Raw genomic sequence first — 27,306 nt, 5'->3', positions numbered from 1 at the left:
AGTCTGGAGATCCACTTGGATTCAGTCAGCAAAGAAAAACTGTTCTGGAACAAGTGCCTTAAACAGTCATTGTAAAAAAATAATGAGGGCAGGACTCCAAGAAGTCACTACAACTTGGAAAACTACAGGGCAAATGTCTAAGCAGATCAAGCTGTTTGTGAATGATTATTTCCTGTGCAAAAATCACCATTGACTCAAATCCTTTGTGTACAGTGTAACACTGTTTTTGGGGGGGGGCGGGGGGGATGGTATGCAGTTGCTTTAAATGCTGGCAGTACTAAGCACCATGGAAGGGGAAAATAGCATTGACAACTAGACCGGAAAAGATTGTAGAATTAGGAGACAAAATTATATATAGCCCACTCCTTTACTCAGTAATATAATTATTGATACTGAAATGTTTATGTAGGATAGGCAGTAGCACACCCAAAATGCTAGAGACTGACATGCAAGAGATTGAGAGTACAAGCCAAAGTTTGTCTACACAGGAGTAAGCCCCATTATCTTCAATGGGGTTTATTCTCAGGAAAGTGTGCATAGGATTGCAGCTTGAGACTGTAACAAATGGCTCTTGCTACATCAAAGCAACAATTGAAGTCTTCCTATAGATGAAAGCTTTGACTTAAAGTTATTTTTGTTACAAGACACTTAGATGAAGTCACATTTTATCAAATAACACTTTATATATATATATATATATATATATATATATATATATATATATATATATATATATATTCAGTTTATGTTGCTGATTTTCGTGTTTCAAAAATAAATTTCCATGGAGAGCATTCAAAGTTCAGAATAGAGATTATCCTTGATTTTTTTTTTTTTTTTGCTTTAAAAGAAGAAAGTTTACCCTACAGCAGAGTGCTCAGTGAGTTAAAAATAACAAGAGACAAAAATGCTAGTAGGAAGAACTTATCTGCAGAGTTCTTAAAGAAGAAGAACAACCAACTGACATTAAATAATGCAGTTGGATCAGGGCAATTAAGTTAACACACTTTGTTGCCTTAAACATTTTAAAACATCTTGTGTTCCTACTAATCGCTAATACTGCTGAGCTGAAACAGGGGCTCTGTTTGGAAAACCTTCACCTCTCACAACCCTTAACATATCTCTCCTCTCTTCAACAGCTTCTTGCACCTTTGGAAAAAGTGTGCAACACTGTTCACTAGTGGTGTAGCTAATGAAAGTATAGCCCAGGGCTGAGTGCAAAGCGATGCCCCAGAAGTGACATCACACTCAGACTTTTAAAAATGTGAAAAATGGAGCAGTGGCCTAGCTAAGGCATCTGCTACCCAGAGTAAAAAAAAAAGATTTTGTAGCCTCCCCCCCCACGATGAAATCAAATTTAATTTATTAAATAAATAAACCAAAAGTTTTCTGGTTAATTGGTCATAAGAACATAAGAACAGCCCCACTGGATCAGGCCATAGGCCCATCTAGTCCAGCTTCCTGTATCTCACAGCGGCCCACCAAATGCCCCAGGGAGCACATCAGATAACAAGAGACCTCATCCTGGTGCCCTCCCTTGCATCTGGCATTCTGACATAACCCATTTCTAAAATCAGGAGGTTGCGCATACACATCATGGCTTGTACTCTGTAATGGATTTTTCCTCCAGAAACTTGTCCAATCCCCTTTTAAAGGCGTCTAGGCTAGACGCCAGCACCACATCCTGTGGCAAGGAGTTCCACAGACCAACCACACGCTGAGTAAAGAAATATTTTCTTTTGTCTGTTCTAACTCTCCCAACACTCAATTTTAGTGGATGTCCCCTGGTTCTGGTGTTATGTGAGAGTGTAAAGAGCATCTCCCTATCCACTTTTGAAAGTCATAACTTTTGAAAGAATACAGATATTCCAGCATGGTTTGTTTCACTGCATTCAGCATTAAATTACCTTTTGAATGATATATAACATGATTATATTATTTGTACATACCAAAGTTTTCAAAATTTTGGCCACTAGTGTCAAGCTCAGCTTGTTGGTTCACTAAAGCTTGTTGCCCTGTGCAGTTTCCACCCCCTGCACCCCATTAGCTATGCCACTGCTGTTCGCAAAGGTGGGCTGTTGAAGTTCCTTCAAAACTTGAAGTTATGTGATCCTTGAAAGTTATTTACCTCTCCTTCCTTAGCTTGTTAATAACTTGCATATACAACTCTTCTTCCCTAGCTTACACTTACTTGATAAATTTTACAAGTTTAGCAAAACTGGCCCTGACAAGCTCCAGGCAAAGAGCCAAACAGGCAAGACTCCTTTAGCTCTTCCTTTCAGATCATGCCAGAGGCTCATGCCTCTGGCAACAAGCTGGCTTTTAAAGACTTCTTCATGGAGGCTTACAGATCAGCAACAAACACAGGTGAAACAAATTCTGCAGCATCTTCCATTGCACATGAATGCATATTCCTTTCCACATTCGGTCCCAACTAGTAAGTCATAAGGAAATGTGAATAGAGCTTGAATCAGGACAAAAATTGTGCCCTGTAGCAAAGGCAAGCAATGTAATTTCCAGTGCTGCTCAGCAAGATGGGGAGTGTTGCCCAGTTGCCTGGGTAATGGGGAAAACGTATCCCGTTTTTTCTCCTCTGTTCACTGTGAAAACCATGGGAAATTTATGTTTGCCTTTATTGTCATGGTCATGTATCCAAATCTGATTGGCTACATAAAACCAAGATCTCATCTTCACGATGTGATCAAAGATTGACTAAGATCACACAGTTAATCCATATTTAGAAGAAACTGTTAATGGGAGGCTTGCAGCTTTCGATGAAAATTTTGCTTCACATCTGCAGAATCTGGTAAAACATATAGGGCATTCAAATGACAAAAGTTTCTTTTCAATGAACTGTGCTTCAAATGCTAGATATTTTGTTTAATTCACATAGAGGACACAAAGACTGCAATCCCACACACAATTAGCTGAGAGTAAGCCCCATTGAACACTGCGGACTTGATTCTGAGTAAATGTGTGTTTGGTGGTTGCACTGAAAATCTCTCATATACTTCCATTTATTCATACTGAGAGCTCTAGACAGTAGACCGATTGATAAATGTGAGTGAATTTGCACTGTTATATGTTAATTTGATAGAATATTGCCTGTACAGCTATGGCTTGAGAAGAGAAAAGTTAATCATTGTCTCTTCCATATGTCCATGGTGTAATCCTGCTTACTTTACACAAAGATATTTACATCCTAAATGTTTATGGTGGCATATCTGCCTATGGTGCTACCATAATGCTCCTGAAATGCTAGTTTTTTTGCCTATTTTGGTAGTACATTCATTACATATACATGTTAGTACAATACAATGTCAGGAATCTGTGTGTGTGTGTGTGTGCGGACGTGCGCGCGCGCATGTGCACACACACGAAGAAAAAGTAAAACCTATTAAACACTTATGGGGATAGCAGGTAGGCCTGGGGAAGAAGTTGCTGAGGCCACGGCTCCTTGGTTATTGTTGGTTCCTAGGCAGGGGAACATATCCCCTGCTACTAGAAACTCCAGCTTACCTTTAGGCTTATTCAGCCTCCGGGTCCACTTCCAACCCCTGTTTTGAGGCATCATAACCAGGTACAGCAGAACCCCCAAACTTGGTCCCTGTGAGCTGGAATGGAAAAGCTCCATCTAAAAGGAGACACGGGGAGGAAGCCTAAGAAGGTAGGGTGGACCATGAAATAGTAGGTGCCAGAAGAAGTATTCAAGGGCAACAAGAGACTATAAATATATAGACAAACCCCTCCTGAGCAGCACTGTCTCCTAGTAAGTCTGTTATTTTTGAGTGCATGAAGGGCAGGGCACCCAAGGATGCCTTTCCCTAATCTGAGTGATGTCGATTTGCCCCTGGGAAGAGTAGAGCTAGGGGGCACATTACACAACACTCTAAGGTAATTTATTTCTATCTCAGATTTTTAAATGGTTTAAAATCATTTTTCTAGTGATTTTAAAACATAGCAATGAAAGAAGTGAAGGCCAAATTATCTTGCATCATGAACCAAAGCTAAGACAAATGGAAAAATATATCAACAATTCCCAAGCATATTTCATATTTAAATGAATTGTATCATAGAAAGAGTTAGTAGCCATGGCAGATAATTATAATTAAAACATATATTAAATGAATGAATCTCATTTAAGAAAATCAGTTTTGACACAGCAGTTGTTTCTTGTCAGTTCAATGACTTGCACTCAAGAGATTTTTCTCCTGGCTATAATCTACATGCTTCAAATGATAATTTGTTTTACACCCAGCTGGTTTTCAACTGAAAGCATACAAGGTGCGATACAAGATATACATCCATTGGATTCTTCCATGGATTATAGTGTGTGATTTGTGCATTCAAAAGTATCCAAATTGGACAAATCCATTTTAAAAGCTAAGATTGCTTTCCAGGTTGTTACTAAAAATGCAAACTCTTTAAAGCCCAGAGATCCAAATTAAAAAAGGAAATATTTGCATGATAAGTATTTTGCATTGCAGTCATCTCTGTGCTTGTAGATAGTATCACTGAGTGTAGAGCTAACATTCCAACCAAGCCTCAACTTCCAGGGAAGATTTCATGAATCGTGCGCGTGCGTGCGCACACACACACACACACACACACACACACACACTCTTACTTCTCAGACCCAAAAAAATCACGTGAATAAGAAAATGTCTCCCTCCTGTTCATTTAGTAATTAACAGCACTGATTTCTGAAGAGAGTCAAATAAGAAAACAAATATCCTTCCAATAACTCAATGTGAAGTCAGTGAAAAATCATCAATCATACAATCTGGGTAGATGGTCAAAATTTGCTACTCAGCCCTCAATGGCAGCCCCTCAGCTAATTTTGTCCTCAGTGATGGCCCTCAACTAATCTTACCATCATCTGAATGGCTTGTCAGGTGCTGAGTTGCTGCTGAAGATGACCACTGGAGGATGGAGTTTGCTTTTATGAGCATTCCACCTGCCTTCTGACTGGTCCAATAGCCCCCTGATTGGTTCACTGCACCCCAGTCACCAATAACTTCTGTTCCACTGTCATTACAGGCAGCATAACCCTAGTTAAGATGGGGCTGTTGGTCCAATCATAAGGTATCAGTTATTTAATTTGTATCTTTGGGTCCCTTGCCCTGTTATGCATAGCTGCTGAACGCTTTGTGATGATGCAGGATGCTTTCTTTCCCTCCTAGTGTGTGAGACTTGTAGGTGAGTGATGCCATCATTTGGAAAACACTGCCTCTCAGACTGTCTCTCCTCCCCCCATCTCAAGGCACTGAGAAATTTACCTTGGAGTAGGGAGCAGGCAGAGGGGGAACTGGCTACAAGTGCTCTGAGCCCCAGATGAGTATCTTTTTTTCTCACTGAGGACTGGGTCTATAAGCCCCATCTTCCCAGGCAGAAAAATGTATCATTCCCAGCAAGGGACAGGTCTTGTAGGGTAAAGACTTTTGTATGTTCCTACCTCATTTAATGTGGATACTGGCTGTGGCGCCATATGCTGCTTCCTCTAATGGACTGCATGTTTTGCTTTGCTCTCCTTTTGTAGTTGGATATACAATGAATGATCTTATCTTCGAATGGCAAGAAAACGGTGCTGTCCAAGTTGCTGAGGGGCTCACTTTACCACAGTTTCTGCTGAAAGAAGACAAAGATTTGTGTTACTGTACCAAACATTACAACACAGGTAGGAAAGCAACTGAAAGGACAGTTGTTACTTTTTACCATGATGCCTCTTCAGCAATGGATTTAAAACAGGTGATCATGCAGCAGCCCAGGGACATGCAAGGCTGGAGAGGCAGAACCGTCCCACTCGAGTCCTCTGAAAAGTGCCGCTACCACTGCTGTGAGTGTGCAAGTACTCACAATGCAAGTGCTCTAGCCGCTGTTCATTGCATGGGTTGTGAGGACTTGTGTACTCTCACAGCAGCAGTGGCACTTTTCTGAGGACTCTGGCAGGGTGATTCTGATACCTTACCTGCTATCTTCCCACCACATATCCCTGCAGCAGCCATGACCCATGGGAAGAGATGGATCTTCCTGACTATGAAAGACATCAGGAAGGAAAGTCCTGATGAAAGTGTCTTTCAAGGAAACTCCTTGATGTCCTGGACATCCTTTCCTTGAAAGTGTCTTTCCACTTTCCTTGAAAGTGTCTTTCAAGGAAAGTCCTGATGAAAGTTTCTTTCATAGTGACTATGAAAGACACTATGAAGGACATCAGGAAGGAAGGATCTTCCTGACTATGAAAGACAAGAGAAAAAGAGAGAGGATAGTGATGGAGGAGTAAGGAGGTGACAGAGTGTTTTTCGTGATATTCATAGAAGTTAAGAACTAATTAAGTTAAGAAAGAGACACACAGATTAATTGAAGTTGTCTAGATTGGATCACTGAAACTAGATTGTGGCCATAATCCTATACACATTCATCTGGGAGTCAGTCACATTTAATTCAGTTGGGCTTACTTCTAAGTAGATGTACATAGGATTGAACTATTTCTCCCATCACAGTCCTAATTTATTCATGGGGAGCTGAGGTCAATGAACTCATATTTGCGCATAGAATGGAATCCAGGTCTCAAAGTCCAAATGTTCTCGTCACCAAGACACACTAAAATCTCTTTTAATCTGCCCCATATGTCCCAATTCCCACTGTACCTGCACTTTAAAATGTAAAGGAAACAGCGATTGCAACCAATTTATTTTTAGTGTTATCACTGGAGGATACTAATTCTGGAAAAGAGTTCCTTTCTGATCTCTGCTGTCATTATAACAACCATTTTTTCTCCATGGTTTATAGCTTGTTTTTCTCCTCCTCCTCAAACAAAAATCTACATATTGATCTGGACTGCTGCTGGCATTCTAACACAGCAACACAGAAAATCAAGCATCTTTGTGCCAGATGTGCACAACTATACATGCACCACTGTTCCTACACCTTTGGAACAAACCATACGCCAAGGCCAATCCCCTCAGTAACTTTTTTTGATTGCGGTAAATAATCAGAGCGCAAAGTGAGGGAATATTTCAGAGCTGAGTGCAGATATAAATGTGCATTCCCCAAAGAAACAGAGTTAATAATTGATTCACATATGGTAAATGACATTTGGTTTTTCTTCTTGTACACTAATCATGCTTTCAGTGGTTGCTCTTTAAACTTTCTTTCCCATAGCAATTCTCATTAGACCTGGTCCAATTCTCAACTGGCATTCCATACTTCAAAAACAAGTCTCTTAGGCCAAAAGCCAGTTCGCTCACCAGTTTGCAGTTAACATGAGTTCACTCATAGGTATGGGTGTAGTCAAGGAGGCGTGAGGCTTCCGGACCTCTCCTATAGCAGGAGAACCGATAGCATCAGCAGGCATACTCAGGTGCTAGCCTTTATACTTTCTTCAAAGGACCTCAGCTGAGAAGAAGAATCAGACCCAGCAGGAGGAAAAACTGAGAATTTGCCTAGGGGGATATGTCAACGTCTAGACCAGTGGTCTCCATACCATGGCCCACTGCCCCCCCCCCGATAACCTGTCTGGGTATGGTGGCGGTGATGCCTTCCTGTTCTGCACTGCTACCTCCGCTTGTCGCAGCCAATCCAACACACACCAGGCAGCAACTTCCACTGTCCATTGCTCCAGCAGGTACTGTGCCCAAATTTCCAGGGGCAAGCAGCTGTCTGGCATGAGTTGCAATGAAAATAGACTGCAACAAGTGAAGGCTGTGGAGCAGAATGGTAAAGCTTTGCCATTGCTGCAGCCTGATGGATGCCAGATCTGGCCCGCGAGCTGGGTTTTGGAGGCATCTGGCCTAGGCCATTGCCTTTCCAAAGACAGTATGTCACAGGGTAGAGCCTCCATTTGCCTATAGATAACATCCACAGGTTGCCAGTTCGAGGCCACTGGCACCGTGCGACCTTGAAGCAGCTGACAAGCTGAGCCGAGTTTTTCCATCTGCTCTGAGCGGGGGAGGATGGAGACCAGAATGTGAAACCAGATCAGAAAGAAACATCTGAATGTTGTGGTTCTTGAAAGATAGAACCTTCTTTCAATTGTAAAAATCCCTACGGGGATTTAAATAGCCTGCCTATGTAAACCGCCTTGAATAAAGTCTGAGGAGAAATCTGACGACCAAGAAAGGTGGTATATAAATAATAATAATAATAATAATAATAATAATAATAATAATAATAATAATAATAATAATAATAATAAGGCTAAAATGCTATGGAAATTTCCTTTAAGTAAGTTGTGATGAACACAATAGGACTTCTGAGTATACATGTATAGGCTAGCAGTCCAAAATATCTTTTTATATTTGGGATATTTTCTTTTTTCTGTTTTTATACATTAGTCTTGAAACTATTGCAACCCACTCCAAGAGTCTGGGATGAAAAGAGCTAGATCTTCAAATGAAGTATAACTAGTTTCAAAGTTGAAATAAATGGCAGGAGAAGAAAACTAATGAAAAAATTTAGAGGTGGTTGAAGGTCTTTTTCAGTACCCAAAAATGATGGAAACAATCAAAGCAAGGCAAAGTGGATATGCTGCAATCATTGAACAAAGTCATTATAAACAAAACATGATTTCAAAAGAATTACATGGTCATTGCCTCAGGCATTGCTGATAAAGAAATGCACAACTACTATATGAGTTCCATTAACAGTTCTTTTCTGTTGTAACTAGGCAAGTTTACATGCATTGAAGTCCGATTCCACCTAGAAAGACAGATGGGTTATTATCTCATTCAAATGTATATACCCAGTCTCTTGATTGTCATCCTTTCCTGGGTGTCCTTCTGGATCAATATGGATGCAGCTCCAGCAAGAGTGGCTTTAGGTATCACAACTGTACTAACTATGACAACACAGAGTTCGGGGTCACGGGCTTCACTCCCAAAGGTATGCATGCTACTGGATGGAAAAAAACATTGGTTTACATGTTTGAATTCTGGTTCATTGGGTGCATTATTTGTGCTTTAGCATAGCATGGTCTGCCATTTTGCCCTTAAAACATGCGCTCATTGTAACATATCCAGGTATAACCTAATTATCCACAGATTTTTCTGTGGGCCCTTAAAGGGAAAAAGTCATTTAACAATAATGATCTCGTTAATGCAAGGGAGGGCAGATGGCTGACATTTCATCAATCATTCTCTCTCCAGACACTTAGAACAGCTTCATTCCCAGGCAAGCAACATCTCCCTTCTCCCTAAGCACCTGAAAGAAAGATAATCACTTTGTATTCTTTCCCAGCCCTGTGCTCTGGGTGAAGAGAGGGGTCACTGGCTCGGAGTGAAACTTTCTAAGCTCCTAGAGAGAGACTGATTGATGGATTGTCTGCCTAATGTCTCTGTCTTACATCACAAAGTTCAGCAAGGCTGTTTTTAAATTGCCTAGCAAAGGGACATTGTTTTTTAAATGGTTTTGCTTTAATGCAATTTTTGCCATTCATTTGAGTTCTGGGAATGGAACCCTTGTAAAGAACAAGACTCAACTTGTACATTCCAGAAGCCGTTGGAGGAGAAGTGGTAAGAGATGGCATTTTCTCACCTTACAAACTGTACTAATTGGTTTCAATAGTTCTCTGGGTATGCCAAATTCTCTGTAAGTGGTGCAAATTTAAATTATCTTGAAAAAATTCATTATTCGGTTTAAAATTTATTAGTAGATTTTTATTTTTTTAATTAGCATTGCCTTCTTTGCCTCATCCTCTTATGAGCACTTTATGACTCGGTTAATGTGCTTTCTGGAAGACAACTTTGAAACATCAGCCTTGGGAAATTAAGGTGCACTGAGAAGCAGTCATGTTGGTTGGTCCATAACTGTGGAATATCCTTCCTTAGAGATATGCTAACATCTGAGGATGGAGCAGACCACACAGATGCCAGGAGGATACTGCCAGGAATGGCTTTTTGTATATGGCAAGCAATCCCAATCCTCACTATGATTTTATTGGAGCTGGTGCAGCACAGTTACTAACAGCACAATCCTATGCATATCTACTCAGAAGCAAATACCATTAATAAGTCTTACTCCCAGGTATGTGTGCATTAGATGGCAGCCTAACAAATGAGCTAAGAATCAGGGCTTTGGTGCTTTAACTCTCACTTCTGCCAAGAACACCCTAAGTAGTCTCTGGGAAGCCACCCCCATTCAGCTTTAGTTCTCCAGCTGTAATAGTAATACTTGTCCAATCCTATTGGGCCTTGCCACCAGTGGAACATGCATTCCCCTGGCTGCAGCTTCCCACATGTATCAACAGTGTGTCTGCAGCACACAGAAGAAAATAAGGGTAGGAAAAGGTGGAAAGAGGCAGGGAGAGGATGAAACTGGGTGAGGAGGGAAGGAACAGGGTTAGAGAGGCTGCCAGAGGGGGTGGATCTGATTACAATAGTCACATGCTGGATCCTATCCCCTCCAGCACCAGCCTCCCTACCTCCTTTCTCTCCTCAGACTTGCACAAGCAAAATTGCTTGCGCAGGTTCTAGGAGACCCATTGCAGGGCAAGAGGCTTACGAAGACAGGCGGCTTCCCTTCAGAAGTCTTCCACAGTCCCCCCTCCCTGCTTGATACAGCACATGCCTTTTCAGCACAGCTGCAATAGCAGAGGGGGAACGATAGGATTGGGATGTTATTAATATTTAGGGCGCAATCCTAACCCCTTATGTCAGTGCTTTCCAGCACTGGCATAACGGTGCCAGTGGGACATGTGCTGCGTCCTGTAGTTGGGTGTCACTCACGGAGGCCTCCTCAAAGTAAGGGAATGTTTGTGCTGGATAGTGCTGGAAAGCACTGACATAAGGGGTTAGGATTGCACCCTTTGTGTTATTACATTTACATCAAGTGAAAATATGTAAAGCACAGTGCACACTCAAAAAAGCAAAAAAAAAAAAGCACTCAAAAAGCATCATACAAATGTTTATTACTGTTTGCAGATAATTAACCAATGACTTGACTAGCATATTGTGTTATAAGTCTGCATACTCCCCTTCAAAAACCATCAGGAATATAGAGTATGGGTGGGTTCACAACAGCATGGGACAAGCCACGTGGTCAATACTTTCACACATTATAACCAAAGAGGGATTGACCCATTTTAGACAGCATATCCAGAGTGATTGTGATATATGCAGCAGAAGTGTGTATACCACATTGTGTTCATACCTTCAGGAGCTTTGATCCCTGGGACTGGCTTTTAGTGACTGAAGCAAAAACAGGTCAGGCAGTGCTTCTGTATACACTGGAGATCTGTTCCCGGATCCCCTGCAGATACAGAAAACTGTGGATAATGAAATGGCCTCTATGACCTCCGAAGGGGGGGGGGGGTCTTTCAGAGGCCAGTAAAGGCTGTGCACAACCTCTACATGCCTCAGAAAGGCCCCTGAAAACATTGGAAGGCATTGGAAGTTCCAGTGCTTTGGGGGGCCTGAGGCCTCTGGAGGTCCTAGATGGGCACTTTTGGTTTTTGGCTGAAAATTGGAAGTACCCTTCTACGACCTCCAGAAACCATTCTGAGGCCCAGAGAAGCCACGTGCAACCTCCATAGGCCCCACAACAGCCCCTGGAGGTAACTGTAGCAGAGGTCCAGTCACCTTCAGAGGCTTCAGATTGGGCCAAATCTGTCTCAGTGTGCATCCAGGGGACCCACGTTGAGCCAAACCTGCAGATACCGATCCACGGATACAAAATTTGTTTATTAGTAGGCTCAATATAAGTTGAGCATTTTAGCATTTATTACCATTTAAACTGTTCCGTTACGCAGTTTACTTCTAATTGGCTAGACATTATAAAAACCAATAAAGTATGAATTATCTAAATTGCACTTAAAAGAAGGGCAGCGCTTGTTTATTAAACATATTTTTAACCCACTTTTCCACTTGCAGAATGCGCAAAGTAGCCAACATAGTGATTCAAAATACATTAGGTTGAATCATTGAAACTACAGCAATCCTGCGACACTTTTTTTGAGTAAGCCCCATTTAACACAATGAGACATACTTCTAAGTAGACATGCATAGGAATTCACTGTAAGGTTGCAATTCTATACACACTTACCTGGGAGTAAGCTGCATTAAACTCAACCAGGCTTGCTGCTGAATGCATAAAAGTGTGCTGTAATACAGTAAAACAGAGAAAAGCACGGAGGATAGATCATAACAAGCTGACCTATTAAACATTCCACAATCTTACTTGCTATTCAGATGTAGCATTGTAAGTGTCCATTGGATGGTACCCATTGCCATAGCATAGGTCTGAACAATATTTTTATTTCATTTTATAGCAAACATACTTTTAGGCAGTTACACCACACTGGTTTGTACACACAGGTCTTATTATTTCCTGTAGTTAACAGAGTGATGGCAGACAGAAAACATCACTACAGGGTGATACCTGCTATTTGATTTACTATCCTAAGGTCAATTTCTGTTTTCTTTTACTTTGAAGCAATCTGATGTTGACTTCAGCAGAACATTACCCTAATATAACTGAGGGGGAAAAGCCATCTTAAGTGTCAAACTGTTTGAAATATTGGAATGCTGAATATTCAGAACTAAGAAATAGTTCGCACAATATCTGCAGTCAAAAGAAATTTTCCAATAGGACACGTAGCTTAATTGCTTTTGTGATAACTGAGAATATCAGCTCAGCTGAGATACTGAGTACACACCAAATAATGTGTATATGCTACTTCTTGAAGACCGCAATCCTAACCAACTTTCCAGCACTGACACAGCTGTGCCAAGGTGGCATGCGCTGCATCCTGCAGTGGCAGGCAGTCAAGAGGGGCCACCTCAAGGTAAGGGCATGTTTGTTACCTGACCTTGGGTCTGTACTGTGGCTGGGTCAGTGCTGGAACGTTGGTTAAGATTGAGCCCTGAATAGCTCAAATGCTTTTGAGAGAAATAATGCTCCCTTGCTATTCTAAATCCAGGGCAGTGTCAAAGTCAGTCAAGGTGAGCAGTGGCCAAGGGCCCACCTGATTAGACTGGCCTTCTCAACCCTGCAGTGGTGTGAGTCAGCTGAGATATTCATTATACCACTGCCCTGCCCTGATTCTCCTCCCCTCATACACAAATTGGAGGGTTGTGTTACCACAGGCCTCTAGGGAGAAGTTTTCACCTGCCACCAGTGGTAAGCTTAGGGGTGGGGGTAAGTGCTTGTCTGTGGCAACCTGGTGCTGGCAACCTGGCACTGTTATTGCTCAAAATCATTATACACTTGTTTTATATCAAAAGGATGTGAAGGGAGCACATATTTTAAAGAGCCAGAGAATAACTGCAAGCCTGTCTGCATATCAAAAAGCCCCCTAATAGCTGCTTTACTATATTAAATTTAGCACCATTTTCATTTACAGTTAATGCCTCCCATCATTCTGATTTTTCAAGAGTGAATTCACACACCATTAGTTTTGACAAATTATTTTTTCAATAAGTTATTTCTAAAAAAAGAGGCCAAAGTAGGACTAAAAACTTAATTATCAGGCAAATAAGAGAGTAAATGGTTATTTTAGGGCTCAATCCTGTAGACAGGCAGTGCCAGTGCTGGCCCTGGGTGTTGAAAATGTGCCATAAGGCACATCCTCGACACCCTGCATGGGGTCAATGCTGGTCCACTGCCTCCCGGATCTAGGTAAGCGCTCCAAGCAGTGGTGGGGGCCTTGGGGTGGGGGGAGGGTGGGGGGGGGGAGAGAGGAACCAGGGCGGGAGGGGATGGGACCAGCAGAGCTCTGCTCTGCAAAATAGCTGGCACAGACTTGAGATGCTCCATTACAGGGTTTGGGGCTTTCCCTGGTGGAAGGGGACAAAAAGTCGCCTTCCCCCAAGGAGATCTCCGGCCACCTCAGTGGTGCTGCTGGATGCAGTAGTAGCCATTTTGGTGCTGCCACACCCACAGAGCCAAAAGCTTCAGGATTGGGCTGCCCATTCAATGCAAAACTGCAGTATTGGGAAGTTTAGAGAACCTATTTTTCACTATCTATGGATAATTTGTTCTGAGAAATGTTCTCAAAGTTTTTGTATTCATTTATGAAATGTATACACTGCCCTTCAGAAAAATTCACAGAATACAAGAACACATGAAAATAGCCATAATTTGAATAAAACACAGAACAAATACAAAGTAGATCCAAAGAATACCGAAGACAAAGTAGATCAACAATAAGAGCTCATATTTACTTGTGAAAAACTTATAGACAGCATGGACCTATTCTAGGAATCTAGAACACATGGTTTTGATTTTGCTGTTCAGATTAGCAACCTGATAAAATGAAACATATAGGCTGCAATCCAAACTTTATTTGGGCTTTCCTATTCTTGGTTATGACAAACGAAAGTAATGTATACAAGCTTTTTGAGCACCATCTGCCTTAAAAGAGTGGGGAGCTGCAGTGGTGTCAGTGCCCGATTGCTGGGGACCATGTGGCAAACTTCTATGCTGGCATCCCCATTTAGCCCCACCTTCTGGTGGAGCATTGGGTGTTACCATTGCCTCTGATATTAAGAGTTCAGGTGTTGACCTGACCAGCAGTCCTCTCTCATTGGTGTGATAGCCAGTGCCCAACATACCCAACCCCTGAACCTTCCCTGGTCTGTAATTTGCATCCCTATTCTACAATAAGATTTTTTTTCCTGTATGAAATGCAACATGTAACAAGGAGGATCACCCTGGCCTGATTGTGAACATCTGTGCTGATATTTAGACCTGCAGGACAAATGTAGACAGCATGGTATGTGATTAGCATAATAGTGAGTATACGGTATCTCATTTTAAATATTTGGCACAGCAGTAAGTTAGGGCTCTTAGTGTAAAGAGTGTTTCATAAAATGTTACATTTACGAGGACTATAGCGTGCCCTTTGCCCTTTGTTATAGCTAGCTTTCACTATGGTTCAGACCTATGCATTTCTCTTCCTTTGACAGTAAAAGACACTCCACTTCCCTTCTGTGTTTGTAATACCAACCATGCTCTACTCTGGGCTTTCTAGGTATCATACGTCAAGGCTATTGACATCTGGATGGCAGTATGTCTGCTTTTTGTATTCTCTGCACTTCTGGAATATGCAGCTGTAAACTTTGTCTCAAGACAGCATAAAGAACTGTTGAGATTTCACCGAAAGAGGAAGAAGAACAAGGTAAATATGACAAGAGCAAGCTAGAGAAATACAAGCAGAACAATAAAAAAAAGGCTTTGTAACAATGCCCGCTTTGTAACAATGGCATACTATTTAAAAAGCGGTTGAACAAATAACATGTTAACACAGGGTTAACTCTGTTAATTCTCCTTTTTGCGGAAGGCCAGCACAAGGTCTATGCAATTCAAAATCCAACTGAAACCTTCAAAATGAGGATTAAAGAGGATTTAAGTGGGGTAGGAGTCTTGTACAAGCTTTTTGCAAAGAGTTTAATTTCACCATCTGAGAATACTTGCAGATTTCCCCTTCATGATGAAAAAGACGGGTATGAGATGTACTAAAATAATTTCCTATTATGGTGTAATGGAAGGCCTGGATAAATGCATTCAGTTTTTTAAAAGGTTTAAAAAACAACAAACTTTCTTCCATTAGAAGCTGTTCATGACTGAAAGTACATTTTTACTACTTGTATGCAAGCGAGAGGCAATCATTGCAAGCCGAGTAAATGCTACAAGTAGGCCAAATTCTAATTTACAGATTTGAAACTAGTTTCTGCTTTGCTTAGAGCCTTGTTCTGCAGGCAAAATGAAGTTTGGTCTATGGGCTACTCACAAAATGACTGAGAACTGAGCACAAGGCTCCTGAGACATGGCTACATCATAGACAGGAAGGGGGATTCACGATCCTGTAGAGAGGAACATGGGACTGGGAACTACAGGAAGAAATGATTTTTGTATTGATAAGGCCATACCACACTGACAGACCATGGTTTGGGGGACAATTTCAGAGGGAAGATGTGGTGGAGAAAAAAGGTTAACCCCCCTTTTCTCTCCTCATCACAGTTCTAATTCAAATCCAGGGCTCTCACCACTACTCTTTGAAAAGGTAAAAATGTGGGGAGTGCCATACACTGGATTCACCCATGCAGGTATGCTTATTTAGTTCGGCCCTCAGTGATTTGCTGTAGCTTTTGTTACTGGAACAAAACAATGCAATACATTATTTTTCAAGGAAAGCAAAAGTGGAAATTTTGGGAGCATATTTTATGTTTGGGGCATATATTTTATTTTCAGTTTTTGAGCACCTCACCTTTCTTTCTGGCTCTCTGGCTCTTTGGTACAGTTCCTCTTTCTTTTTTGTGCTCACACTTCTACTTTCAAATGCAGCTGGAAGGATCCAATATTTAGTGGAATGTAAATGAGGGCTATGGAGAAAGTAGCCAGAAGACCAAGACTGGATGCTTAGTGGCGGTCAAAATGAAAAAAAATGCTCGTGCTTCCTCCTAGCCTAGTAGCTCCTTGTGGGTGGTGAAAAAGGTAACTCACCCATTCACTTAAGGCCTGCAAGACATCCAGGCAGCCCAATCCTATCCATCGCCAATGCAGCAGGGCCAAAGCAGCTGCATTGCATCCAGCATGGGAATTGAGCAGACTGGAGGTCTCATTGAGGTATGGGCACATTTGTCCCCTTGGCCTGGGGAAAACCCTAGCCATGGCAACAGATTATTTGGACCTGTGCCTGCTGATTTGTGCAAGTCCAAGTGGACCTGTGTGGGCAGATCTGACCTAGAAAGGGGAATATGATATGGCACACAGCAGTGCCATTGATCCTGCCCCCATCGCAAGCCCAATATGTCCTGTTACTGCCCCCCACCCCATTACACCCCCTCCCCACACTCCCGTCCCACCACTGCCTAGCATGGAGCTTGCCTGCTACAGTGTGCATCAAGGCTTCCACTGATGCCGGAGGTATGGTGCAGGTCTTCACACTGGCTTCCCTGTTTTCCACACTTTTGCAATTTGTTTATGGCATGTTTGTGACAGCACATGCTGGCTCAGTGGTTGCTGCACCAGCACAAGGAGTGAATAGGATTATGCAATTAGTTTCCTGAAGGAGAGATGGAAAGCCCTCCTATTTCAAGGACAACATTCAGATTTCTTACCAACCAATGAGCAAAGTCGATTTCAGAGAGAGGACAACTGAGCCTCGATTTGTTTCTTAAACAGTTTTCTGTTTGGAATAGCTGATGTCTAACATACTACAAAGAGTTAACTGAAATATTCCTTTTGGGACAATGCAGGATGCAAATTTAAATACGTGTTCACAGATGTTTTATAGGCTTATGTGGCTGGAGGTGACCTAGAAGTTTTAATGCCCCTAGCAGATGATTTCCTATCATCCAGAGATTATAGTGTGCCCGAATTGGCAGCAGTGAGAATATATATCAAGCTGAGGTGCCTGTGCAACAGATACTTTTTAGAGAACTACGAACAGATTCCATTTGCTAGAGCAAATGAATTTCTCTTTAGTAAATCAGAACGTGAAGTTGGATTTCATTAACTGGATTTCAATATACAGCTTTGCTTCTCCTGTTGCCTCTGCCCTGAGATGATTATAAGGCTTAGTGCTTCTTTGTGACCCATCTGACATGGGTTAAACAATCATTGGTTCTCCAGTGCTAGCCTCTGATTATCTTGTTACTCTGCAGCCACAGTTAAAAAAAAATAAAATTAGCCATTGAATTTTAGCTAAACAGGAAAAGAAAAGAAACCAAGAGATGAAATAAGAGTATGTCAAAGGGATTTGTTTGATTCAATATTTCCATGTATGCCTATTAGAACAAAAACATCTGAATGAGTCAAAGTGGCCTGTTTAGCAAAGAAACGTATCATGTTTCTTCTTCTGAATACTATGGGTGAAGTACGTATAACAGGGAGTAACTGAGATATAATTTACTTAGGGCCCAATCTTATCCTCTTCCCCCTCCACCAATGAAGCCACACCAAAAAGGGACACACTACTTCTAGCGGGGAGGGAGACCCAAGGTAAATATAAAACATTTATTCTTACCTCCCGGTAAGCTTGACAGCCACCTATGTATTTCCTCGAACATACGCCTCCACTTCTAGTGGTGTATGCATGTGGAGAGAAAAGATGTGGGGAGCTCCTCAATGGAGGGATCCAGCATGCTTCATTGCTGCAGGATTCCTCTCCTCCCACCGCCTCCCATTCCTCCCTCTCCATGCCAAATTTTGCCCCCAGTCTGCCTGTCCCCACTGCTGCCTTACCTGGTCCAGGAACAACGCTGCAGAACTGCTGCCTCTTGCAGAAGTACATGCAGAATAGTCACCAATGGAGCACTGCGCATGCCATCAGCAGCCATTTTATAACAGCAGAAGATTCCTCCACTGTCATAGAGCCCTCCTCCCATCCTGAATTGGGCTGTTAGATTCGGGCATGTAAAGAGTCACTTTATACTGCATCAGATCAGTGGTCTAGAACGGGTGTCCAAACTTTTTTGGGCAGGAGGGCCACATCATCTCTCACTGTGTTGGGGGAATGGGGAAAAAGAATTAATTTACATTTCTAATTTGAATAAATTTACATAAATGAATATATTAGAACTTATAAGAATGAATGAAGGTCTTGCAATAGTTCAAGGCCTATAAAAGGCCCTGCACAAAGCAAGGCCGACCTTTCCATTGCCGCTGCTGCAAAAGACGTGAAACAGACATGAAACAGCAAGCAGTGGAGGGAGCCCTCATCCCACAGCTCATGCAAGAGGTTGAACAGTCATCCTCACACTAAGAGCAGTTGTGTTGGGCCAGCATGGGCTCCAGCAAGTCTCTGGAGGGCCAGAGGCTCATTGGAGACTGGGGTTCCCTGCCAGATTGGGAGTCCCCGAGGGCCACACATGGCCCCCGGGCCAGGGTTTGAGCACCCCTGATCCAGAACAGTGGTTCTAGAACAGTGATTCTCTAACCTTTTGGTCTCTGGAGCCCTTTAAACTCTTAAAAGTAATCTCAGGGAGCCCCACCAGCACATGTGTGGAGTCTTGGAGAGCCCCAGAGCGCTGGCACAAACCAGACCAGGAGCAGAGGTGGCCACGTATGGGGTGCTCAGAGCCTTGAAGGGATCTCTGGAGCTACAGTGCTCCTAGGAGCATACTTTGAAAAACTCTGGTCTAGAAAATCCATCAAAATTATTATATTTTTAAAAATCAGATTATAATTTTGGAATTTGACTTCAAAATGAAAAATTCGAGTATTGGAGATTAGTTTGGCTATCTCTTGTTGAGACAGTTATCTCTTATTTAACTCACTTAAGAAGCTGTTTCCTGATTGGTTAAGGATTCTACAACCTTCCCTACTCTGCTTTGTCTCACTAATGGCCTGTTCACATGATCTTTACACCAGAAATACTGTATCCATGATGATGCAATTGGGGATGAGCAATTGAATTGTACATGCAAAGTATGTTTAAGGCTGTGTGAGGATGAGCCTGAAAGTGTATATTCACGTAAATGCACATTACATTACATTGTATGGTATGTGCAGCGTGCAAGGGAGCATGTGCATGGCCCAACTTTCCCTCTCGTTACAGCAGGTCTGAAATATTAATACTGGATATTGAATATTGTTTTGATATTTGACCTTGAAGTCTACACTGGTTGATTTCCAAAGCTGATTTAAGAAAGCAAATTCATTTCAGCTGTACTGTCTAGGATACACAGCTGTTAAAATTGACCTTGGTGCCTAGCTGTAGGCTTCAAATGAATGGCTAGATAATATGCTGCCTTACTTCCTACTGATGTCTTATCATTATAGCAGAGAGATAGATCATGAGAAATTCAGAAGGAAAAAATAAACACTAGGAAGCTAACCCATGTGTGATGAGTATCCACAATACAGGCATCAGAATGATTGGTGTTAAATCCAAACATTCCCTTTCACTGATGGAAGGAGCTTCTACTGATTAAAAAAAAATTACACTGATTAAAAATTATGGTTGCAAGTGGTATCATTTGTAGAAAAGAGGCATTGAAAACGTTCCTTTGTACTGTAGGGACTCTACAAATGGGGATTCTGCCTTTCTATGAATCATGGTCAGTACAATTATATTTAGGAGGGGGACCTAACTGTATTTATAATATGAAAACAACTAAAATTTACACTCATTTTGCCCTTTAAAATCACTTAACAGAGAGTGCAGAGAGCCAGCCTGAGATGTATCATACATAATTGATATGTATGGATATTGCTGTGCTTGTTGACATTTCCACTTTAAAGAAGCAAGCATGCATACCAAGTTTGTACTTGAACTGAAAAATATAGTTTGCTCTAAGGCTACATTTTAATATTCCTTATTTACTTTTCAGGAACTTTGATCTAAAAACCTCAGCATCCTAGTACCGAATTCTCCAGATGATATGCAGCCTTTGATAATCATGTCTTTTTTTTTTCCTTTTGCTTTCTTTTGTTTTCTTTGTGGCCCACCTTGCATGGTGCTGAAAGTTTTATGAGGGAGTGCTTGATGAAAAGGAAATCAGTGAATCATTGCGGCGTAGCATGAGAAGTGCAGAATTCATAGACGGGACTTTGGCTCAAATCTACAATATAAATTTAAGGGTAAACTATGTAGAAAATGTCCCATTTGTCGTAACGTGCTTCCCAAGTCATTAACAAAGGCGCAGTCCATTTGTCTGAGCGAATGTCTTCTTCATGTGGACTCTGTTAAATTCCATTATGACTTCTATGTGATGATACATACTGTTAATGGAAAAGTACAAGCTTATTTTCTACAGGAATCAGAATTGGTGAGGCATCATCTTGGGTCCAAACACCAATTTCACACTTCATTTTCCTCAGCTGCAAAACTTTGTTTAAAGGTTATCAGCTTAATACCTCTATTCCAACAATATCAGTGCTCAGGAGGAATTGAGGTTACTGATGAAAAGCTTAGACATTTACCTGTGGTTAGTTCTATACACACTAACCTGGGAGTAAGTCCCAGTGAACTCAATTAAGCTTACTTCTGAGTGGACATGGATAGGTGTGCACTGTTAGTCTTTTGTAGTCTCTGCAAATGTTAATGTATACACCAACATAGGAAGTACTTTGTATGGAGTCAAACTATTGATCCATCTAGCTCAGTATTTCTAAACTGGCTGAGAGTGACACACCAGGGTTTCAGATGGAAGTCTTTCCTAGCCCTATTTCATGATGCCAAGGGTTGAACCTGGGACCTGCATGCAGAAAAGGTACCCTATCACAGAGTATAGCCCCAGTCCATCTGAAGTAAAGAAAGAATGCCCAGTGCCCAGAAAAGCACTCTTACCCCCATTTCACAGTGCAGTGGATGAGAACTGCACCTCCAGCCTCAGTGCCACTTCATTGAAAGGAATCCTTCATGTACGCCAGAGATTTTCATCTGGTGTGCTGTGGAATATTGCTGTGCCGTGAAAGGTCCACAGGTGTGCTGCAGGAATTTCGAGCACAGTGATTGAAAATCACTCTAAACATCTTCCAGGTTCTGCGGCTCTGTTACTACATCCGCTGTCTGTAGTAATGAATTGACTGTCCCTCTTCCTCCGGCAGTTCCTAAAGGAGCTTGAAGAGGAAGAGGGACAGACAATTTGTTACTGCAGGCAGTTGGCCTAGACACAGAGCCACAGAACCCAGACAAGTCTCTCAGAAGCCAGAAGTGACATCACAAGAGGCAAAGAGTATAGAGAAGACCACAGAGGTCAGTGTGCAATGAGAAAAAAAACCATTGAAAATCATTCATGCTCTTTGTCTGTTCATTGTAATGTAATCTGAGGTTGCTGTTCTCAGTCACACCAAGCCTGTTCCTTGTAAAGAGCTACACATTTCTTCAGCAGTCCACACTACTGAACTAGGTAGAGTAGATTCTGAAATAAAGGCACAGCTTCATTAATTCATTTGTACACCTGATTGACAGTTGACTGCCTCGAGAAGCATTCCAGCAATCATGGAATGGGACAGGAGACTGGGCCCTGTGTCTGAAAGGCTTCCAAAGTTCTTTCCATTGACCCTAGTGCTGATCCAAAATGTCTTTTCCTTGAGGAACACTTTTGTTTTTTGAGAGGCAAGCAATTTTTGAGGGAGAAAAAATGGGAAAGGAAGAAAAGTTTTGAGATGCTCTGCCTTCTCTGTTGCCTTTGTTAGGAGGAGAGAAGAGGGGAGCAAAGGTACAGAGCTCTGTGTTAGCTAAACAATATGCAATGCACTTCCAGTTCTGCTTTTTACATGTCTTTCTTTCCCCATTAATGGCAGGCTCCAGGAGAGTAGCTTTTTGATTAGAGGAAAAATGTTTATATTTCCTTCTTAGAGCAAGGCATCTTGGGAAAACTGAAGTGGTTGTCACAATTTTGACAGAGCATCAAGAGCTCCATAAGTTTTTCAAAGCCACACCCTCCCAAAAAAATAGCAGAAAAGGCAACCCCATTTTTATTATTATCATTATTTTTGGAAGCCTCTTGCAGCCTCAGGATTTTCTTTAGATGTATTCTGTCACCTGAGTGTGGTGGTCTCCAGTGTAACAAACTGGTTGATGATGACTTCTTACCATATACATTCTGGATCCATTTAAAAGCCTGAATTTGCCATTCTAGAATGTTTCCAGATGCCAGACTCTCCATCACTGGAGGTCTTTGAGCAGAGAGGCCTGATAGGAATCTATCAGGGATGCTGTAGTTGAGGGCAGCCTGCAGTGGCAGGGATTGGACTTGATGATCTCAGAGACCCTGTCCAAATCTATGATTCTAAATTCAGAAGTTTGGGTGGAATCCTGGTTAAAAATCCACTTCTGCAAAGTGTTTCTGAAACACTTCCTGGCACTTTCTTCCACATCTGAGTTATCTAAATGGCAGACAACTGTGGCAATATTGCAGGGACACTGCTAGAGATTCCATCTACCTGTGATGAAGAGGAGAATATTTAATTATAGATGATAAAGATGGTACCTTCTTCACATTTAATACTACACTCACTACATTCTATTGAGCAGGATCTTGCTACAAAGACAGATAGTACTGTAGACAATATTATGCGTCACTACCGGATGCAACCCAAGTTAAGTGCTAGTAGCATTTAACCAATTGCAGTCCATGTTCTGTAATTTGTAAGCCAAGTTTTGAAGTATAATCAATTAGGATGAAAATGAAAATGTTGTTTCATAGTAGTAAAAATAAAACTTTTAAAAATGATTTCATTGCAACCATATCATAAGCATTTACATGTTACCATCATTTTGTATTTTTATTATTCACTTGTTATTCACTTTCATTTGTTATTAATTCAAAGCATAGTTTTTTATGTTATGTTCATTTTGCTTTTTGTTTCTTTGTGCATAGTAACAGCTGCAGCAAAGTCAATCTAGAAATAGTTTGTGTGGTTGTACCTGGCTAAGCACATAGATTAGTTGCTGATTTCAGTCACTACTGTTTATGAATTGTTCTGGCACCACCTGCAGGTTTTGGAAGGAATTTGTTGCAATTATTACACTTGATCATTTCTCACTAATTCTTTTAAGTCAAGCTCAATTGCCGACTCTGCATGCAGCCTAGAAAAAGTTAGGCAAAGGTAACTGTCCTACAAACGGAGACTTCTCAACGCATACCTTTCCCAGGCACCCTATGAAAATAATATGCCAATTCTTCTTGTTAAAACAACCACTGTGTAGCCTTTTCTCTTCTTTTCCATTAATGAGAGAAAAACATTTTCTTAAACTGCAACAATTAAAGACTATCTTCTTTGATCACTAAGGGCGCAACTGTAATTTGTGCTGGATCAGGCCTGCGCTGAATCTAGTGCAAGGTAGGTGTGGGCTGGGGAGCAACTTGGAGTAAGGGGATTTTATTTCCCCTTACCCTGTGTCATGTGCCAGCCTACCCTACGGGGCTACCCTATGGGGCTACTCAAAATTGCACCTGCAATTTTGTGGATGCAAATCCAAATGGCCCATGTAACACTGGTTGGGATGGGGACAGGAGTAAGGATCTGGCCTGGATTGCTGTGGTTGGTCCCACCTCCCTTTTGAGCCTCATTCACCTCCAGGGCCACCCTCTCCCAACCCAAAAATGCACTCTTCCCACCTCCAACATGCCCTCCTACCACCCTGTGCTGGCCTGCCTGGGCCAACACAAACCTACCCTCTCCCAATGCAGCGCATGTCTGTGTGCTGGCCTAGCCTGCTCCTGAGTAGCCACAAATATGCTTTACGGCATGTTTGTGACACTCAGAATCCTGCACAAGGGACTTCAGCTGGCTCGGGAGGGGGGATTAGGATTGTGCTGCCCATAATTTACCTAGAACTGTTTATATCTTGTTTGGCATGATCTCACATTGCCTTTTGATAGGGTATATTCACTGACAAGTTATTTTGGATGAATGTGGTCTCACAGTAAGAGGTCTAAATTAATGTCAAAATTAATGTGAGAAATGTCCCTTAATTTATGCCATTAAATGATACTGAAAAGAGCAAATTTTGAACTGAATTAGTACAATATACGTTTATTCTGAAATTATGTTTTTCCCTTCCTTAAACAATAGTCATTGCAGTCTTTGCAAATCAGCATTCTTTGGGCAAAAGTAGTATTCTTATGATGTCTTTTAAAAGTAAAATGTTCATATAGAAGAAATGGGAAGGAAGTAACAGCCAACAGAGATACTTCAAGCCCCAAGGAAAACTTCAATAATAAAAACATACAGGATGCCCCTGTCAAATTCCTCCTTCCAGCATCCAGGGCTGCCAGTTCTAAATGGTAGCTTTTCCATAGACCAAGTCCACACAATAGTTTTAGGCTGCAATCCTGCACATATTTACCTGGGAATAAGACCCACTGAACTTAATGGAACTTTCTTCTGAGTAGTCATGCATAGGCTTGTGCTATTAGTGAATTGAAAATTAGCGGTGAGATGATTTCAAAGTGTTGGATTTCTATTCCCTCTCACCAAGGCCTCTTTAAGGGGATAAAATGTGTCACTGAATATGCTTTCCCCCACTGCTGAAAAATCACTTTGAATACAGAATGTTCTGGTGGTCTTTTTTGTACCGTATCTCCCAGAGTTCTCCAAGCTTTTCTTTTCCTTGATTCAGTCGTCCTGGCAACTTCTGTAGTTCTCATGACAGTCCCCATCATAATTGTGGGCTTTTAACTATAGTCTCTGACACATTCCTCATGTTTTTGTGGTTCATACCTGTCAGCAATAATTCACAATGGGTTGGATCCAGTTTTTGTGTGAGTGGAATGGCACTTCTAGTTATGTAAGTGGGCCATGATTTCTGCTTATTTCCCAGGGCACTGGCAGTCTCCCAACCCCCAGAATTATTTTTTTGGAATAAGGCCCTGGGTGCTAAAGAATACCAGATAGTGGGAAAGTCCAATTCCTGAGAACAGCATGCCACGTGGTTCTCTGGATGTAAGCATTTGTCATTTCCTATTGTATTTGGCCATCTAATATATAGTAAACTAGGCTTCCGGATTTCCTCCTAGCAGCCAGTTTACTTGCGCTGGTTACCAACTCAGATGTCAACATGGTTATTAGGAAAGATGCTTTATGTTTACATAAATATCGAAGTATCTATGTTTACATAAATATCTACATTATGTAAACATAAACATCAGTATTCTTTGGGCAAAAGAACATAGATATTTATGTTTCATAATGTAATATAATACATAATATCTATATTTATATTTACATAAATATCTATATTTATGTAGTATTTCATAAATGCAACGGGCATCTCAAACCTATATCCAGCTCATTGCTTAATTATAGCCACCACAATTACATCTGGGTGGCTGTAAGAAACCACTCTCTTAATATAATATACAGTCACAATTCAGGACAAAATGTTTCATTTTAACACTTCTTAGGTAGAAAGGTGTCAATGAGTATTTTAGAGCTGCAAAACTGTGACCAAGACAGATGTTTGAGAAGCAATAAAACAATGGCTTGGTTATTGAAATCACCTCATTTATAGCTGCAAAATTGTAGTTTTGGGAGGGAAACTGTCTGCAGTTGTATTTTTAATATTTTGGGAGTTAAGATGCAGATTTTGAGTATTTTTAAAAAATCAGACTTTGAACTGCCCAATGAAGACTGTTAATGAGTTCTTTTGTGTACCTGTTTTACAGGACGATGATATAAGAGAGAACCGGTTCAGTTTCACGGGCTATGGCATGGGACCGCCCTGTATACAAGCAAAGGATGGAGTGGCTCCAAAAGGCCCAAATAATCCCACGCAAGCTGTACCAAAAAGCCCCGAAGACATGAGGAAGGTCTTCATTGATCGAGCAAAGAAAATCGACACCCTCTCCCGAGCTTGCTTTCCATTAGCCTTTCTGATATTCAACATTTTTTATTGGGTCATCTACAAAATCGTTCGGCATGAGGACATTCACCAAAAGCCAGATTAACTTTTTCCAGCTCTCCACAGTGGTAAAAATCAGTGTACAAATATTGATTGGCTCGTAAAGGGCATGGAGGAAAAACATCATATTTGATTTGCTATGCAAAGTCACAATGGGATAGAAGAAAGACATCCAATGAAGATACAGTATCCCCTACAACAGAGTTTCTACTTCACATGTACTAAGAGCAACCAACTTTTTCAACATAAAAATCACAAAATTCTAGACTTAAACTCTACTGCCAGTGTGTTTATATGTACTGATACATAATGGTATAGTATCCTTTGACTTTCCTTGCTACAATTTTTAATTCAATTGTCTTTTTAAGATCTATCCAATGGGAGTCCCAGATGTCTTTAGATAAGTGCCATACTAACAGAGATGTTATTCCAATTTTAAATCTCCTTTGTAAGCAAATACTTGCCTTGGGTTTTGGTTCTGGAAAATTTCACTGTTAATTAATGTGGTTTCCCTTTTAGGTAATGAAGCACATTCTTAGAGTTAAGGGCACTGTCTATGGCTTCTATATGAAACACAGGACACATTTTAGGTTATACTACTTTAATAAGAGAAACATCATTAAAAAAAATACTTCCTAAAGATGTGATAGCTGCAATCATCAAACCACTTATTCAATGAGATGTTTATAGTAATACTTCAGTTCTACTGTGAACTAAGGAGTTTGTTGCTTGCAGGCCATGTCTGTACATATAAGTTTACCATAGACCATGATAGGATTTCTGAGAGGATTAAAGATAGGGGAGTTACTTATATCACATTTAAATCAAGAGAGCACAGGTTAGAGCAGAACTGGACCTTCTGTCAGGGCATTTGTCCCAGGTACTTAGGCCCATATCCTAACCAACTTTTCAATACTGACATAGCCATGCCAATGGGGCATGTGTTGCATCCTGCAGTTGGATGACAGTCATGGAGGCCTCTTCAAGATAAGGGAATGTTTGTTCTCTTACCTCAG

The 27,306-nt window shown here is 41.3% G+C and overlaps 1 protein-coding gene across 1 annotated transcript in view; it reads left to right on the top strand.

Annotated features, from left to right (window-relative positions):
• Positions 1–26,336, top strand: part of GLRA3 (glycine receptor alpha 3) — a 113,393-nt gene extending 87,057 nt beyond the window's left edge. Inside the window, exons 6-10 of the mRNA XM_066632331.1 lie at positions 5,537–5,674; positions 8,663–8,877; positions 14,963–15,109; positions 20,431–20,517; positions 26,055–26,336. Of these exons, the coding sequence (XP_066488428.1) occupies positions 5,537–5,674; positions 8,663–8,877; positions 14,963–15,109; positions 20,431–20,517; positions 26,055–26,336 (869 nt within the window). The remainder of the gene's footprint in view (positions 1–5,536; positions 5,675–8,662; positions 8,878–14,962; positions 15,110–20,430; positions 20,518–26,054) is intronic.
• The last annotated feature ends 970 nt before the right edge of the window (positions 26,337–27,306 follow it).

Source organism: Tiliqua scincoides, chromosome 6 (genome assembly GCF_035046505.1).
Source record: "Tiliqua scincoides isolate rTilSci1 chromosome 6, rTilSci1.hap2, whole genome shotgun sequence".
Classification (NCBI taxonomy): domain Eukaryota; kingdom Metazoa; phylum Chordata; class Lepidosauria; order Squamata; family Scincidae; genus Tiliqua; species Tiliqua scincoides.
This window is presented reverse-complemented; position numbering and strand designations above follow the sequence as displayed.